General features: G+C 40.0%; 1 protein-coding gene across 1 annotated transcript; it reads right to left on the reverse strand.

Moving 5' to 3' along the window:
* Positions 1–5,598: 5,598 nt before the first annotated feature.
* Positions 5,599–9,875, reverse strand: BRS3 (bombesin receptor subtype 3; the record flags this gene model as incomplete). Its single annotated transcript, XM_081043189.1, has 3 exons — positions 5,599–6,175; positions 7,562–7,913; positions 9,442–9,875. 3 exons carry the CDS (start codon positions 9,873–9,875, stop codon positions 5,765–5,767), a joined length of 1,197 nt encoding a protein of 398 aa, XP_080899315.1. The 3' UTR covers positions 5,599–5,764.
* Between the last annotated feature and the right edge of the window lie 6,658 nt (positions 9,876–16,533).

Consider the following 16,533-nt stretch of genomic DNA (forward strand, 5'->3'; position numbering starts at 1 on the left):
GCAGAGCGGCAGCCCTAAGGCGTGTGAATATTCGCACCTGGCAGGCGGGTGTCGGGGCCCCGCCATGTTGGGGTGCATGGGGCTGACGGAACAGGTTTGTCTTGCGGAGAAAAGGCCACACCTCCTTTGCACAAAGGCTCCTCCTCTTCGTGGGAAATGTGTCTTTACTTCTTTTTTTCTGATTGCTTAGGTTAGGCGCCGAATGTGTTTCATCTTTGTGGCGTAAGCTCCTAGCGTGGGGTCTGATGTGAATGAGTGAATGAGTGAGTGAACGAAGGAGCATGAGTGGAAGGACTAACCTTTTCCAAACCTCAGCCCCCTCTATCTCTGTGGTACCTTCCTCAGGCTGCAGATGGGCTCTGGAAAGGGAGAGAGGGCAGCAGTTAGTTGCCTGCCTCTTGGACTTCATGATTCAGAGGTGCTCAAGCTCGAAACCCGAAACATAAACATCCAAGTGTAAACACCAGCTTTATTGGCCGACTTTGTTGTTTTTTATTTATTTTAGAAAGACACAATGCTTTTCCTCTAAACAACTTTCTTTTTTAAGAAATTGCACACACTGAAAATGAAGAAGTCTGTAATTTTTAATTGGACAGATATTTATTGAGCTCTTACTAAGTGCCGGGCACAATACTGGGTAAGCTCTGGCTACACAGCAGTCAAGACAGGCACAGCTCAAGGGCGACACACTTATTTGGGAAATGATAGGATAGAAATACTGGATGCAGCAGTTCTCAAACTTTCTGGTCTCAGCACCCCTTTACACTAAAAAGTTACTGAAGACCTCAAAGAGCTTTTGTTTATATGGATTATACCTATCAGTATTTGTCACAAAACAACCATTTAAAAGTATTTATTCCTTTAAAATAATAAACCCATTATATGTAACATAAAGTTCATAACCCAGACTTGCGGGTGGGGGAAAGAGTCCCAGAAGAAATTATTTCCACTATTTCTTTTGCTGCTAAACATAGCACTTGAGTATGGGTTCTAGAAAATTCTCACTCCCCAAACACCAGCTTTGTGAACATGGTTTCCACCATAACAATGATTTTTAAATAGTATCTTGGGTTTTTTTCCAATTACATTTCTGTTTATGAAGTTCTTGTTGTGCTGGGAACTAGTGGAGAGCTGAACTTGCATGCAGTTTATAATACAGATAACATGAGTTTTATTAGGCTCATTTAAGCATTGCTAAATATTTCTTCCTGGATCCAAAAATAGTATACAGCTGTTTTCAGCAATGTGTTATTGGGTTCCCATTTAATTCCTGAGTGAATTCACAGCATAGGTGATAATATGATACACAGCCCTACTGCACATGACACTCTGAGTGCCTGCTGTATCTGCAGGCCCCTCTTAGTAAGTAGTCAAAAAGGTTCCTTATGCCTGCATCCCATGTGACCCAGCCAACCTGGCCCAAAGGCTTTCCAGAAGCCTGCCTTTTAGACTGAATTTGATGAACTGAGCCAATAAGAGCCTCTCCCACTGAGGAATGAGTATGGAACAAACAGGGACATAGAGTCGCACAAAAGCAGGGAGGCCCACGTAGGAAAGGTGACTAGCAGAACAGAGGCCTGCTGTGAAGTTCCCCAGAGGTGAGAGGAGAACCTGACATGGACAGAGGGTCAGTGAGTCACCATAACAGTGGAGTCGGATGCTAAGCACACTTGTAGCTACAATAGCATTCTATTTTACCATGAGACCTGACAGTTGTTTTTTTTTTAAACAATGCTATTGTCTCTATGAGGCCTTGTTCCTGTTTGTTCTTGTTTCCCTGTGTATTTGTAGAATTAACTCCCTAATAATCCCGAGGTAATCTGGAAACGTCTCTGTCTTCGTCACCTGTCTTTTTCAAGATTCTTTTGCAAGTCAGAGAAATATTTAAGGTAACAAGCAAATAGAGGGGACCTTTATTATTATAAAGTAGGGAGTAGCTCCTGAAATTCCAGGACCAGAATGTAGATGGGCCGCATGAGGGGCAGCTGGACCCAGTAAGCTGAACCAGTCTTGGAACCCAGACAGCCAGCTTCTTTTTGAATATCTTCTGCATTCTTCTCTCTCTGAACTTTGTAAGCGGTGATCTGTATTGTACTCCTGGCTTGATAGGCCGTGACCCTCCTGGTAAATAAAAATACATTAACTTACAAAAGCAAAGACTTCTTGGCCAGAGAAGTCACCTACCTGGTCTAGGAACTCTTTCTGGAAAATTACTGAGCTATACCAAATGAGATTTTTTTAAATGGCCTATTCAAGCTAACTCTATTTGGGAATTTTCCTGTTCCCACTTCCTTCAATGTCAAGACTTAGTGGAAATAAAAGTAACTCCTTTTGACAAAAAGATTGATGGATCCCTGACCTAAAGTCGTAACTGCAGACATTCTTAAACCCAAATTTGCTATTTTCAGTAACTATGCCAATTAAATATTTTGTGGCACTTTCAACTTCAATGACAAACACTTTCCCATTGGACGTTTTGGTTGTATCTAAGTGTGTGACTTTGATTTCCTGCTTTATAGCATATTATTATGGTCCATTATTCCCAGTCTTACGAAGCCTGACAATTAAGTTCGTGAACTTGTTGCAAAATGTTGCTAACCTTTTTTGATATCAGAGGGATTATGAATTATAAATTTGTACCAACTGGACAAACAGTTAACCAAGTTCACTATTTGAAAGTGCCGAAAAGGCTGCGCATGTGAAAAAGTTAAGACGACCTGAACTTTTCGCCAATAATTCCTGGCTCTTGTATCACGACAATGCACCAGCTTACAGGGCACTGTCTGTGAGGAGTTTTTAGCCAGGAAACAAACAACTATATTGGAACACCCTCCCTACTCACCTGATCTGGCCCCCGGGGACTTCTTTCTTTACTCGAAGATAAAGGAAATATTGAAAGGAAGACACGTTGATGACATTCAGGACATCAAGGGTAATACAACAAAAGCTCTGATGTCCATTCCAGAAAGACAGCTCCAAATTGCTTTGAAGAGTGGACTAGGCACTGGTGTCGGTGCATAGCTTCCCAAGGGCAGTACTTTGAAGGTGACTGTCATGCAGGGTCTCAGCTCTTGCTCCGCGCACAAGAACGCAGGATATGGTGAGGCCAAAAAGGAACACCCACGGAGCCATAGATAGGGGAGTCATACCACTACAGTCTCGCTGGCGACTGGGTTGGAGACACAGGAAGCAGGAGTCACATGACCCGCAACCTGCTGTCCACTTCTCTGCGAACCCACCCCACTTGCTAACTGCAATCCTCCGTGCTAACTGCAATCTGCTCTTGCCAGCTCAGCCACTATCTTCTTGCTAGCCCCCATTTGCTGCTAGCGTAGCTACAGCAGTTATATTAGTGGCCAATGGCTCACTGGTTACAGCTGACGGCCAACTAGCCACAGCTGATGGCCATTTACTACCTGAGCCAGCATCTTTCCACGTGAGAGTGAGAGCCTGGAAACTGCACTCCTGGCTCTCCCCACAGTGACCGTAGTGATATTTAGCATTGAGGTATGTAGCACTTTTTTTAGGATGAAACTGCACTCCTGGCTCTCCCCACAGTGACCGTAGTGATATTTAGCATTGAGGTATGTAGCACTTTTTCTAGGATGAGTTCATGAACTTAATTGTCTGACATTGTAGATCAGGACAAACCCAGAGCAAAATTGATTTGTTCTTCATGTGTCCCAACTCTCTTCATATTTAGGACCCTCTCCACAGAAATGCAATCTTCTGTAGTAACATTTCTGGTACAACAATAGGCAGTGTGAAAGAAATTGTGGATATTGGGGCCTATTTGTAAGGTTAGTCCTGACAAGGAAAATCTGTTTAAAATAAAGAGAGACCACTCCATCCAAAAAAATCAAAATTCTATGAATTTTAATCCCAATTCTTTAATTCCGGATGGGAGGCTGATGCCATATAAAACTAATTAGGGAATTAGTTTATATCAGATCCCTAAGTCACTTCGGGATTATTTAGAATGTAGAAAATGAAAGTTCTTTGAGCTCTAGTTTTATCAACTGCTAAAAGGCTGTCTTGTAATCTGGTACTTTTACCAAGTTATCTCTAAAATGTTATATCCTTAGGAGAGAAAAGATGTAATTTTTACACAGAGTGACGAAAATAGTAAAATATTTGGGAGCTTAGTGACTTGAAAATAACTTAAATTTTGGGATTAAAATGAGTTCTCAGTTATATGCTGTTAGAAGTATTGTTTTTAGAATACAAAGTTACACAGTCATTTGAAACTTTATTTAATATTTATTTGTTTTGCCCTGCTTATTACAATGCCCGACTTAAAACAGTATTAATACAATATTGGCACTCCCCACTTAAGTGAACCAATTTTACAGAAATGTAGTCTAGAGTTACTATATATATCCCCTTTTTGAGCCACATCATTAGCAAAGTTCACAACTACACAAGCCATTTAAAGAAAGCTCAATCAAAACTACCAAAAGCACACCCCAAAATCAAGTTTTTGAAAATACAAATTTAGCTATCTCTAGTGCCAAACAAATGCATTAAATTGCCCCCAAGAAAACATCTTCTGAAACCACAAATCTCAATCTGACAACTACTGACAACAGTTGTTTGAAATAACAATTATTAACAAGCTTACAGCGTTAGCAAGTAGGAGCAGAGTATAGGAAACCAGAACCTTCCATCTGATTTCCAAGGGCAGAGATTAATTAGGTCATACTCTTACAGGACTTAGGCACCCCACTGGGTTTAATGAAGTCAAGCAGGAAAATGATCTGGTTACAACTGCACACCCAGGTTTTAGGGGTTTCATGTGGTACTTCTGCATTTTTTAGAAAGAGGGCACTGCTTACTAGAGATAAATGAATTTCCTTAAAGAAAGAATTTCAGACTGCAGAAGGCTCGCAGATTTTTCAACAAGTGTCCTTTTCTGGGGCCCTCAAGTGACACCATAGACGTGGCCACTTACTCTGCCTATAAATAAGGCAAGTTCTTCACAATATTTGTGAAAGAGAACATTGCCCAATAATCAATGGTAGTTGTAAGTGGAACTACATTAAGTCCGTAAGTGTTGACCCAGTAAGGCAAGCTCCCTGCCCCTGATCCTTACTCATTACTTTATACTTGCTGATCCCAAAACATTTTCATTGCAATGGAACAGTTGTAGTTATAATGGAATAGAGATTAGTGGAAAAGGGCAGTCAAAAAAACCTGTGAAGTGTTATTTTTAGGATTTTGTTTTTAAGAAAAGTGCAGAAGAGATGTTTTTGATCCCCTTTTCATATGTAAGGTATAATCTCTACATTTACACCACGTAATACAAACAGTTTTATGCAAATCACAGGAATATATGAGAAATTAGAAGCATTACAGATGTGATGAAACAAATTAGATTTTTAAATGTCATCTTGTTTAGCTTTCCACCTATGCAACCTCCCTTAGGACCCACTGATTTTATATATATATATATATATATATATATATATATATATATATATATATATATATATATATAAGCCCCATTAGGTGTAGAAAGATACATAATCTTAGAAAGATTATCTATGTACCTTTCTACACCTAATGGGACTTCATTTTATATAGAAAGCCCAATAACATTAATGTTTGTACAGTGAAAAATATCATGGTTTGTCTTTCACTTGTTAGGGTCCTTCACTCCTAAGATTTCAACACAATTCACGAACAACAAAAATCCTGACACCATACACTTACGCATAGTTCAGAGTTGGATACACACGCTGGGAGGAAAAATACCATTTTAAATTTAGACTCTGTCATCTTCTTTCTTCACACTACCGCCAGTGAACAAGGTCACACTAATTTCAGACACCTGCGTGCTCCCAGCACATGGGACCCTTCCCATCACAGCCAGATTGTTAAGAGGGGTATCAGCAGGAAGCTCAGGCAGCTCTGCCTTGCAACACAACAACTGAGCTTTGAAATGCTGCTGGAAGGTTTTGCTCAGCCAGTAAAGAGCAAAGGGGTTTACACAAGAATTGCTGAAAGCCAGAATCCGAGACACAATGGTCACAACAAAATGAATGGCAGAGGGGTCCACGTAGGTTTGATAAGTGAACGAGCGGTACAGATACAAGAGGTGATTTGGCAACCAGCAGAGAGCAAACAGAGCCACCAGCACCAACACTGTTTTGGCAATTCTCTTCCGGGATGCAATCTACAAGGGGGAAAAATGGCAAAAGAAAAAATCATTTAGCTGGCAGAGATTTTTAAAAGCCATTCTCTAGATTTACATAGAAATGTACAGTTAACAAGCTGGTGTCCCTTTCAACATGTGCTTATGAGCTAACTGGCTGGGACACGTGGGAAGGCGGCCTGTGGCTATAGAATACAGCAAATTAATTGGCATGGTAACTCATGATCTTGGTCTCATTAGCTCTAATTCAGAGACTTCCACCCCTGGTTTTGAGGTACTCTAGGATGTCTCCAATTATCTCAAGGAGTGCGGAATTCTCAAAACTGTAATTAAAAAATAGAGCGAGATACAACACTGCTTTCGCCATATCAGCAGAGGTTGATTAGGTTAGAGCATTCTTCTAGGGTTTATGAAAGTTGCCAAGTTGGTACCAAAAATTGTTTTTAATCTATAGGAATTCTATATAGTCAAAGGAATAAAACCCAACATGCCTCCTTCAAATGTGAAAAGAATCCTACCTACACCTATTAATAAGAGACATGAGTCAGATGAGGTGAAGATACTGCCTGTGGTCACAGAGAGAGCAAAGGTAACTGTTCACATAGGCATTAAATATGCAACTTTAGCCTTGTGAGCACCACTGTGGAAGCAACTGAATGGAGCAGCTCAGAAAACAAAAACAAAAACAAACAAAAACTCTGAGCTCTGTGTGTACTTGTCGAAAGGTAAATGGAATCATCCCTCTCCCCCCAAGAAAGACAAATCCTCTTGGCTTTTTAAAGAATCAAATGGAACAATGTTTTGGCAACCTACTTTTTATTCGGTTTGCATTTAGGAGAGGAGCTCACACCTGGCTCTTGTAATAGTCATAAACTTGTGTGTGTCACTGTTCTCTTGCCACTGGTACTTCCTCCCCGGAGACCTCACTTTACTCATCTGTATGTCAGTGGTTTGCATTCTGTGGCTTTCTATCATTCTGTTACACTTTCTAAAACAACACATGCTTCACTTTATATTCTCACCGTGTGCAATGTTCCTCACTATTCCATGGGGTAAATAATTTTGACTGCTCCTAAACTTCAGCTGCCCCTTTCCTGATAGCAGTTTCACCATTTATTGAATGCTTACTGTGCACCAGGAATTCTGCGAAGCATTTCATATATATATGGCATCCAGTTCCCTTCTTCATTTTACAGATGAGGGAACTGAGGCTCAGAGAGGTTAATTAACTTGCTCAAGATTGCTCAGCTAGTATGTGATAGCGCTGGAATTAAATTCTGGATCTGACAGATTTAAGAGCCCATGACCACAACAAAAACACTACACTGCTATTGTATTTATTGCTCAAAGGCGCTAAAATAGGAATTGCACTTCTAAATTCACACATGAGTCCTCATTAATACATACCTGCTTGCGGGCATGCCTTTGTTCTTCAGTAGGTATATTCAAGGTGCTTTTGTAAAGAGTCCTAGCAATCAAAGAATAATAGACAGAGATAATAGAGAGAGGAATAATGTAGAATACTAAGAAGCACAGCAGAGAATGTATCTCTTGCAGGAGCCTCTCAGAAACAGGATAAAAGGCACATGATTCAAATGTCATATTTTTGTTGGGATCTTGAAAAGTATATACATTTGAAAATATAGCCTCTGGTAGAGCAATTATCATAGACACGATCCAGATGCAGCCAGCTTTGGCACAGGTCTTCAGGATGGCATTGGAGGGCTGTCGCTCCAGTGGCTTCACAACTGCCTTGTATCTAGAAACACAAAAGCGTACGCAAAGGTCAAAATAAATATGGAAATTGCAGAATCTTAGGGTTAGAGGCGGTCATCCTGTTCTACTTCCTATCTGAGTGTATATAACCAAATCAACACTAACCAACTGGAATTGGTTCTGGTTTCAAATATGTATAATACATCCCAGTATTTTTATTTATGCTAATTACCTCTTCTCTTATTCACCCATATGAGATATTCCAGTTTGCAATTTTATAATTTTATGTGTATATCCTCTATTTAAGACAAATATTTTTTCAGCATGATTTTGTGTGTGATTGAGAGTAATTCATTTCCTATGTATTACCTTAAGTGTTCTAAAAGACTTCCTTTTTTGTATAAGTGACTAATGTTAAACCTAATTCTCCTTTCTTCATGAATGAGCCGTCATCAAGCTTCCTAGAAAAGAATTCCCTGAGTTTTTGCAGTAAAGAGGAGAGGGTTAATTTCTTTCCTATTCAAAACCGCTAAGTTTTTGCCCAAGCCAATCTGTAGGTAGATTTAGGGCAAGGCAAGGGTGAGATCGGAAGCCCCGTGCCCATTCAAATATGCCTCTTAATTCTGAGAAATCCACCTTAAAATCTACAGCCTTTAGGTAAATCTGCCTTCAAATAGAATATAAAACGAGTTAAAGCAAAGGTCCATAAAAGACACAGGGAAAGCTTTTCTTCCTTTCCGATCCTAGAATCCGAAGAAGCTATTCCTTCTGATACGGCCAGGCATTGATTACAGACTTCTTGCAGACTTTCTTAAGCATCGCTTTTAACCTTCAGAGCCTCAATTTTTTCATGATTTCAGTTATCATTCTACACTAGGAACACAGAAAAACACAGTACTTGAACTGAAAATATCCTAACAGAGCCCAAACACCCTGACTACCAGAGGTACTCGACCAAGATTAATTTATTTCTCTGGAAACGAGAATGTCTTTGAATGCCTATAGAGAACAAATGCAATTAAGTGATGACATTACACTGAGTTACCAACAAGCTGAAAATCTCACCGGTTTCCTGCCATTAATTAATTTGATGAACTTCAAATAAATTAGATACATGTATCTTTTTACCATTTTTCTGGGTAGTCAGTAATGTATATGTGGTCAATTTCACACCCAGGCTGATGTTTTAATGTTGACAATATTGCACCACTAGGCAGCACTAATGTATAACGCATGAATTGTTTTTCTTTTACACCTGGAACGATTTGCCTTACTTAATAAACTGGAGGGGGGGACACCGTTCAAATATTCTTTTAAGCAAACAATCATACTTCAAAGACAATAGATTATCCCTAAAGCATACAATTTAAACCTCTCCTCTGACGCGAACACAGGAATTTTAACATTATTACATCAACTTTTATTTAAAATGCCCCCTGATTTTTCGATCTTACACCCAGGTTACAGAGTGTGAGGAAAGCAGAATCGTAGCCAGTGAATGCTAAGTACAAGCTTTCCTCTCTTTTTGCCTCATTTCACATCCTGGCAAATATAACAGAAAAGAAACCCACCTGTCAGCGCTGAGAATTGTTAACGTGAACACTGACACACCAACAGAAGTGAGCCGGATGAAAGAGAGCACCTTACAGCCAATTCTTCCGAACAGCCATCCTTCTGCAAGGTAGTGTGTTGCATCCACCGGAACACAAGTTAGCAGAAGTAAAAGATCTCCAAAAGCCAGGCTGGTGATGAAAATATTTGGAACCGTTTGCATGGATTTGGTCTTGAAAAAGACTTTGATGAGAATAGCATTTCCAAGGATGCCCACTGAAATGATCACAGCATACGTGATATAGATGGCACATAATGCTTCTATTCCTGGAGAGTTGTCTGTGGTCCATCCTTTATTTTTGGTATCATTAGGAACAACAGAGCTGGATGATTCTGTATCATTTGTGGTTGAAATTAAAGTCTGATTAGGTGACTGAGGCTGTCTTTGAGGCATTTCTTCTGAAGACTATGCCTTTAATATTCTTCTGCTCAGTTCAAATATAGTTGATTATCACGTCCAATGCCCACGTCTAGTTATGAGGTGGTAGAGGAACAGAGCAGAATGGCAAGCAAATTCAAGACATCCGGATACTCCTTTCCTTCAGTTGTACTGTGTCTCCCAGCATGCTTGGCTAAGTGCTTACGGATCTGGCACTGAAGAGTGGGAGGTGGAGGAGTTTTATTGACGTTTCAGTGACAGAAGGAGGGGGGTTGGGGAAATGCTCTGCAGTTGCTTGTTCTTCCCTGTTGGGGAATCTTATGAATACCTATATAGTACAGAATAATGCCTATTGTTTATTAGAGTGGCTCTGTTCCCATATCTAACCACGAAGCTCTACGTAGATCTTGTCACTTTTCTCCTGGAGCTCATTCATTTCTCTGCAATCAGAAGTGGTCTAATGCACATTCTTTTACATGATAAATAAGCACATGTGTCCCCTGAAGCACAAAGTTGAACCCATTCCTCTAGATTTCATATCAGTGAGGTGCTGAAGCAACAAATCATTCACATTTGGACAGGGCTGATGTCACTTCCAAGGAGGATTAATTCAGGTGACTTTGGCTGATCTCTTAGCTCTGATGCATGGGGACTCCCAACTCTGTGCATATTACTGGGGCTGCACTGCGCAGTAGCAAAGCAACCTTTAAGAGATGAAAAATCTAGGAAAACCACAAGTTTCTTTGTCTCTAAATGTCCCAATAAAACAGTTTTTACTGTTTGACCATCTGTTTTAATGTCATATATTTTTTAAATGCAGTTTAGGGTTTGTCTCTTTAGAAATGATTAAAATGAACGTGACTTGTTCCAAAACAAAATAACACCAAACAAACACAGCTCGAGGTTCTGACACAAAAAGACTTGTAAGAATGAAAATCATTATTTTCAAGTGAGGGTATGCCATAGGTTACTCCCAAGATGATGGGCGTGTAGATGATGTTTACATCAACTGAAGGGAGCAGAAAATTCAGACAATTACCTTAGTACAGCAAAAAAAGCCCCTTGTTACAGAAAATGTATGTGATTTATGTGTGAGGTGGGCAGTGTTTGGGAGTGGGAAAACAGCAGTTTGAAGGCATGTAATAATATAACCTGCTATGAAGTAGTCTCTGAAATGGCCAAATTCAAAGGATAATCTCTCAGCTAGGAGAAACTTTTTATAGTAAGGTATTTATAAATATATCCATATCAGAATTAGTCTGGGAAGTTAAATGAAAAGTATTTGGCAAATATTTGGCAGCAAAGTATTTGGCTAGCCAATGAACAGGAAGGGCAAGCAAAAATTGCTCTTTCTACTGACAGAATAGGTGCAATAAAAATGACAAGGAAAGTGAATTGGATGAATTGAATCAATTATCTGGTTAATTTGAGTCCCATAAACCACACCTATCCTCTACTCTTTATGAAATTATCTCCAGAGCTTGAATTACTCGCTAAATAACTGTTTTTGATGGGAATGGGGAGGGCAATGTTTGGATAACCCCAAGTCCCCTAGCTTTTAATTATATACACTCAAGTAATTTCGTGCACTGGGCTGGCTCCTTAAGATCGTCTCTACAGTAAAAGGCTGTATATGGTTCATATCTTGTTCTCACAAAGCTAATGATAAAATCTCTCTGGGATTCCTGCATATCATTTACCAATAAGCAAACAGTATCTCCAAATTCACACCTTGACTGATAGCCACACAGCAAGAAACCAACCCTGCGTGTGATTTCAAAAATCATCTGGATACCAAAAACCTCAGGCATGCCTTCTTCAGGCTGCATGCAGCCTCTCGCCTGCCTTTCCTCCTCTGTCTTCCTTCTGGTTAGGAGAGGTCAGGAGAGAACAGTGACGTCGGGGCGCAGCTGGAGCAGTGTTCTCATCCCTAGAATTCCAGAATATCAGAGATGGAAGTGACCTTACAGATGATAAAATCAAATCCTTTGTTTTTTCAGAGGCAGTAATGAGGTTCAGAGGGGGAAAGTATTTCATACAAGCTCACACAACTACTCCATAGCTGAGATGCAATGTGTTCTCTCTGGATTCTGAAAGGTTAAAAAATCAGTGATAAGAGCTGAAAGCAAAACTCATAGACACAGACAATGGTTTAGTGGTTACCAGAGGGTAAGGGGGGAGGGGAGTGGGGAGTAGTTGGGGATAAAAGGGATCAAATATATGGTGATGGAAAGAGAACTGACTCTGGGTGGTGAACACACAATGTGATCTACAGATGATGTATTACAGAGTTGTACACCTGAAACCTATGTAACTTTACTAATAATTGTCGTGCCAATAAACTTTATTTTTTTTAAAAAAAAAGAGCTGAAAAACACTTAGTTCCTAACAATGAGCCATATTTGCTCATTTGGCATTGTGTTCTTAGGTTCTCTGCATGTTTTGTTAACCAAAGAACAATGGATTTCCAGGCTAACAAGCAAATCACGATAGATAAGTTAAATACATCTGCTTTTATATCTACTTCTTTTACCATATAATTCACCCACAAAACATAACCATGTCTACTTAATCTTTTGTAGTTAAAGTTGCAGGGCACTTAGCCTATATAAAATGATGAAATCCTTTTTTGTTTGCTTGTTTGTTTTTAGTGCATAATTGGTCATCCAAGGTTTTCAAAACCAACTACTTGGTTATAGATTAAGCAATTGTAATACAATCTTAATGTAGCCTTTAACTTGAAGGAAGTATTGGATATTGAACAAATAAATGATCAGTTTTCTGAAGTTGAGTTTCCTGGTTTATTCCAATTCAGTTAGTGTCGGCAAAATCTTTTTAAAATCTCCAAGGAATTGGGGATCTACGGGTGCTGAAGAACTTTTCTTTGCCTCTGAAGTGGTGAGGAGAGAGATCAGAAAACAGTTGCTAGAGAGAGACTGCAGATTTGGCTCCAAGGTTCTCAGCCATTGGTTACACAGGACAGTGGTTCTCAAATTTTGGCTTGTATCCAAATCACCAGGAAACTTATCAAAACACAGATTGCTGGGTTTCACCTCCAGAGTTTCTAATTTTGTAGGTCTGGGGTGGGGCCAGATTATTTGCATTTCTAACAAGTTCCCAGGTGATACCGGTGCTGCTGGTTGGGGACCACATTCTGAGAACCACTTATGCACAATAAAAATAATCCAGTTCAAGAGATGCATGGATTTTCCTGATATTGAGGTCCAAGAGCTATTTCTGTGGGTCTTCATTAAAGAAAAAGGAATGTCGTGATGTGATGCCCCCTATGTTTTTCAGTCCCTGGCAAACCAGATCTACTGAGCTCTTGGGTACCTCATATACTCAAATCACCCAGGGTGTTTGGGGTGCTCTTTCTGATGGGAGAAAGATGCAGTCGATAAACGGACTCAAGCGCAAATTCAGTTTGTATGTTCGATAACTGAAAAATAAATAACCAGAATTCCCAATGTGTAAGTCCCTAATTACAGATATATATTCTTGTGCTGTGCTGGGAAAGAACATAAATGTCTTTGCTTTTAATTAACTGGGTGAGATTAGATCAATTTTAAGAGGACACAATTTGACTCGTAGGTGTATTTGGATCTATGTAATAGTGATTTCTGTTGTCACAGAGTTCTCTGTTCTCCCTCACGATTTCTTGCCCAAAATCTTTATTGGTATAGTTTCATATTTCAAGGGGAGACTACTATTCAGAATGGCTTCTGCCGAGACCAGGTAGAATAAACACAAACTACGTAATGGTAAGCACTATAAACAGTCAAAATTCGGGGCTGGCCTCGTGACTCAGGCGGTTGGAGCTCCGTGCTCCTAACTCCGAAGGCTGCCGATTTGATTCTCACATTGGCCAGGGGGCTCTCAAACACAAGGTTGCCGGTTTGACTCCTGCAAGGGACGGTGGGCTGCGCCACCTGCAACTAACAATGGCAACTGGACCTGGAGCTGAGCTGTGCCCTCCACAACTAAGATTGAAAAGACAGCAACTTGACTTGGAAAAAAGTCCTGGAAGTACACACTGTTCCCCAATAAAGTCCTGTTCCCCTTCCCCAATAAAATCTTAAAAAAAAAAGTCAACGTTCCAATTGAACCTTTTAAGAGAATTTTTTGTTAAAGCAAGTTCTTGTCATGGTTGAACTTAATGGCTCCCCAAAGGAGGACAACCATGCAGGTTATTCAGGTTTAGGTGCCTTTATATGCCCTAATCACTGTACTTGCCACCCACACATGCCTAATTTGCATGCTGTGGTCAATGTGAAGTACTACAATTATAACAGATTGAGGCAGTTTTGCAGCAGATACGATGTTTAGGCTTTCTGGGTATTGAGATACAAATTATGAAGTGGATGTATTTATCTCTTAGTGCATTTCTACTGTTAGGGTCCGGAGTCAACCCCTCCTCAAGTGAACAGAAGTCACACGATAATGTAAGTCACACAGCGAGGTTTATTTCCAGCTAGCTGGGGTCCGAGTATCTGCCCGATGCAGCGGGTTTCAACAAGGACCCCAAACACTTAAAACCCAGGGTTTATATAGCATCTTTAAGGCACACAGCAATTAAACTACAGGACTTACACAGCTTCAAAGAGTATAAGATAAGCTACAGGGCCGCTTGTCTCCTCGCTGTCACTGCCCACATCTTGGAATTTACAGTCAGGTTGTGTTTACACTTAGGTTGTGTTTCAAGCCAGGGGCCGTTAACCCTGACCTTACGATAGCAGTTCTCACGCTAGCAGTCTCTTACACTACCTGTCTTCTCAGTAATCTTCCTTTTCTTAGAATTTTCTTGCGTAGCCCTAATAATGTGTTTCATTGCTACAGGGTTTACTTTCAGCCCCCTATATGTTAATACCTGTTAAGGTGCTTCAAATCAATAAAGACCACACACCTACCACATAGCCCCACAATTTCACTCCTAGCTATCCCAAGATAAGTGAAAACATATGTTCACATAAAGATTTGTATGCAAATATACATGGAAGCGTTATTCATAAAAACAAACTGGAAACAACCTAAACGTCCATCAGTTAGCAATTGGGTAAACAAAATGTGGCTTATCCATACAATGGAATATGACTCAGCAATAAAAAAGGAATGAACTATTTTTAATCCAGTTCATTAGTTACCCATTTTACTATTTTATGAGACATAAATATTAACATTTTTGTGGCCATTTAGTTAACAACACAATACCCTTTCGTGATCTATAATTTGTAGTGGGAATTACCCAAAATAAAAATGGTGACACTTGCAAACTGGAAATTGTGTATTATCAGAGACACAAATGATTAAATAAATTTTTATTATATGCCTCTCACATTCGCTGTAGAATTGGAATATTGAGAGATTTGGTTTTCTTATATCTTAACACTAAACTCTTATGAGTTCAGACTGGTCGTTAATCCTGAATAAGAACAAAATATTGATACATGTTACAATATGGATGAATCCCAAACATATTCAATGAAAGACACTCGATACACTATACGACTCTTTAATGTGAAATTTCTAGAAAAGGGAAAGCTAGGAAGGCACATCAGTGGTTGCCTAGGTCCGGAGGTTGGGGCAAGGACGACTGCTAAGGAGCACAAGGGAAAATTTGGGCATGATGGAAGTGTTCTAAAATGATGTGGTATGATGATGGTTCCGTGATTGCATAAATGTATTAAAACAAACTGTAGGTGGATTCATGGTGTATATATTATGTCTCAAGAAAGCTGAGAAATGAGTAAAAACATAGTAAGCCCTGAGCTAAATGCCATTGGGGGATAGAGGTGAGTAAGACGTTTCTGGTACCTGGGATGGTGGGGCAAGGGAGTGTCATCTGTGCTTGAGAACAAGCCTGCTCTCACTGCCGCTGCTGCTGCTACACCAGGCATCAGACTCTGGCCTGCAGCATTTTGCCCAGAGTAGGGCTCATGCTTTTGGGAAGTACAGAGATGACTATCATTCAGCAGCTATCCTCAAATAACTTAACAATAGAGATAAGGTAAGGACACAAATAACCGGGACAACTGAATTTCTCTGGACCCCCTACACACACAGGATCTTTAGCCTCTTTCAAAGTCCTTCACCTGAAGCACTTCTGGCAGCCCCCAAGGATGGGGGTCTTACCTGTAGTTTGGGACTAAGGCTGAGCCAGAGTTAGTGGCAATTGTTTGATCTTTCAAGGTCTTTCCTAGGATCCTCCCTGTGCTCATGAACAAGTATATTCCCACTGGCACTGTTGCTGCTCCACTGGGCGACCCACACTCTACCCTACAGTCTCCACGCCACTCTGCCGACCCTACTAGTCTTCTCCACTGTTTCACAAAGCACAGCAGTCACTCTCTAGTGATCACCACTGCTCTGTTGGGCGCTGCCAGTGTGACAGGGTATGATAAGCCTGCAAATGAAAAATAAGATCTTCTTAAATCTTAAAAGTTCTCATTTCAAGAAAAAAAATTTTGGGTAACAATATATCATGATGGATGTTAACGAGACTTATTGTGGTGATCATTTTGCAACATATACAGACATCAAATCATTATGTCGTACACCTGAAATTAATATAATGTATGTCAATTACACCTCAATTACAAAAATAACGTCTCTCATCTTTCAATATTCAAATTACATTGACATTGATTCAAATTACAATGACATTGAGGCCCCATTT

The sequence above is a fragment of the Rhinolophus hipposideros genome, assembly GCF_964194185.1.
Source record: "Rhinolophus hipposideros genome assembly, chromosome: X".
In the NCBI taxonomy this organism is placed as follows: Eukaryota; Metazoa; Chordata; class Mammalia; order Chiroptera; family Rhinolophidae; genus Rhinolophus; species Rhinolophus hipposideros.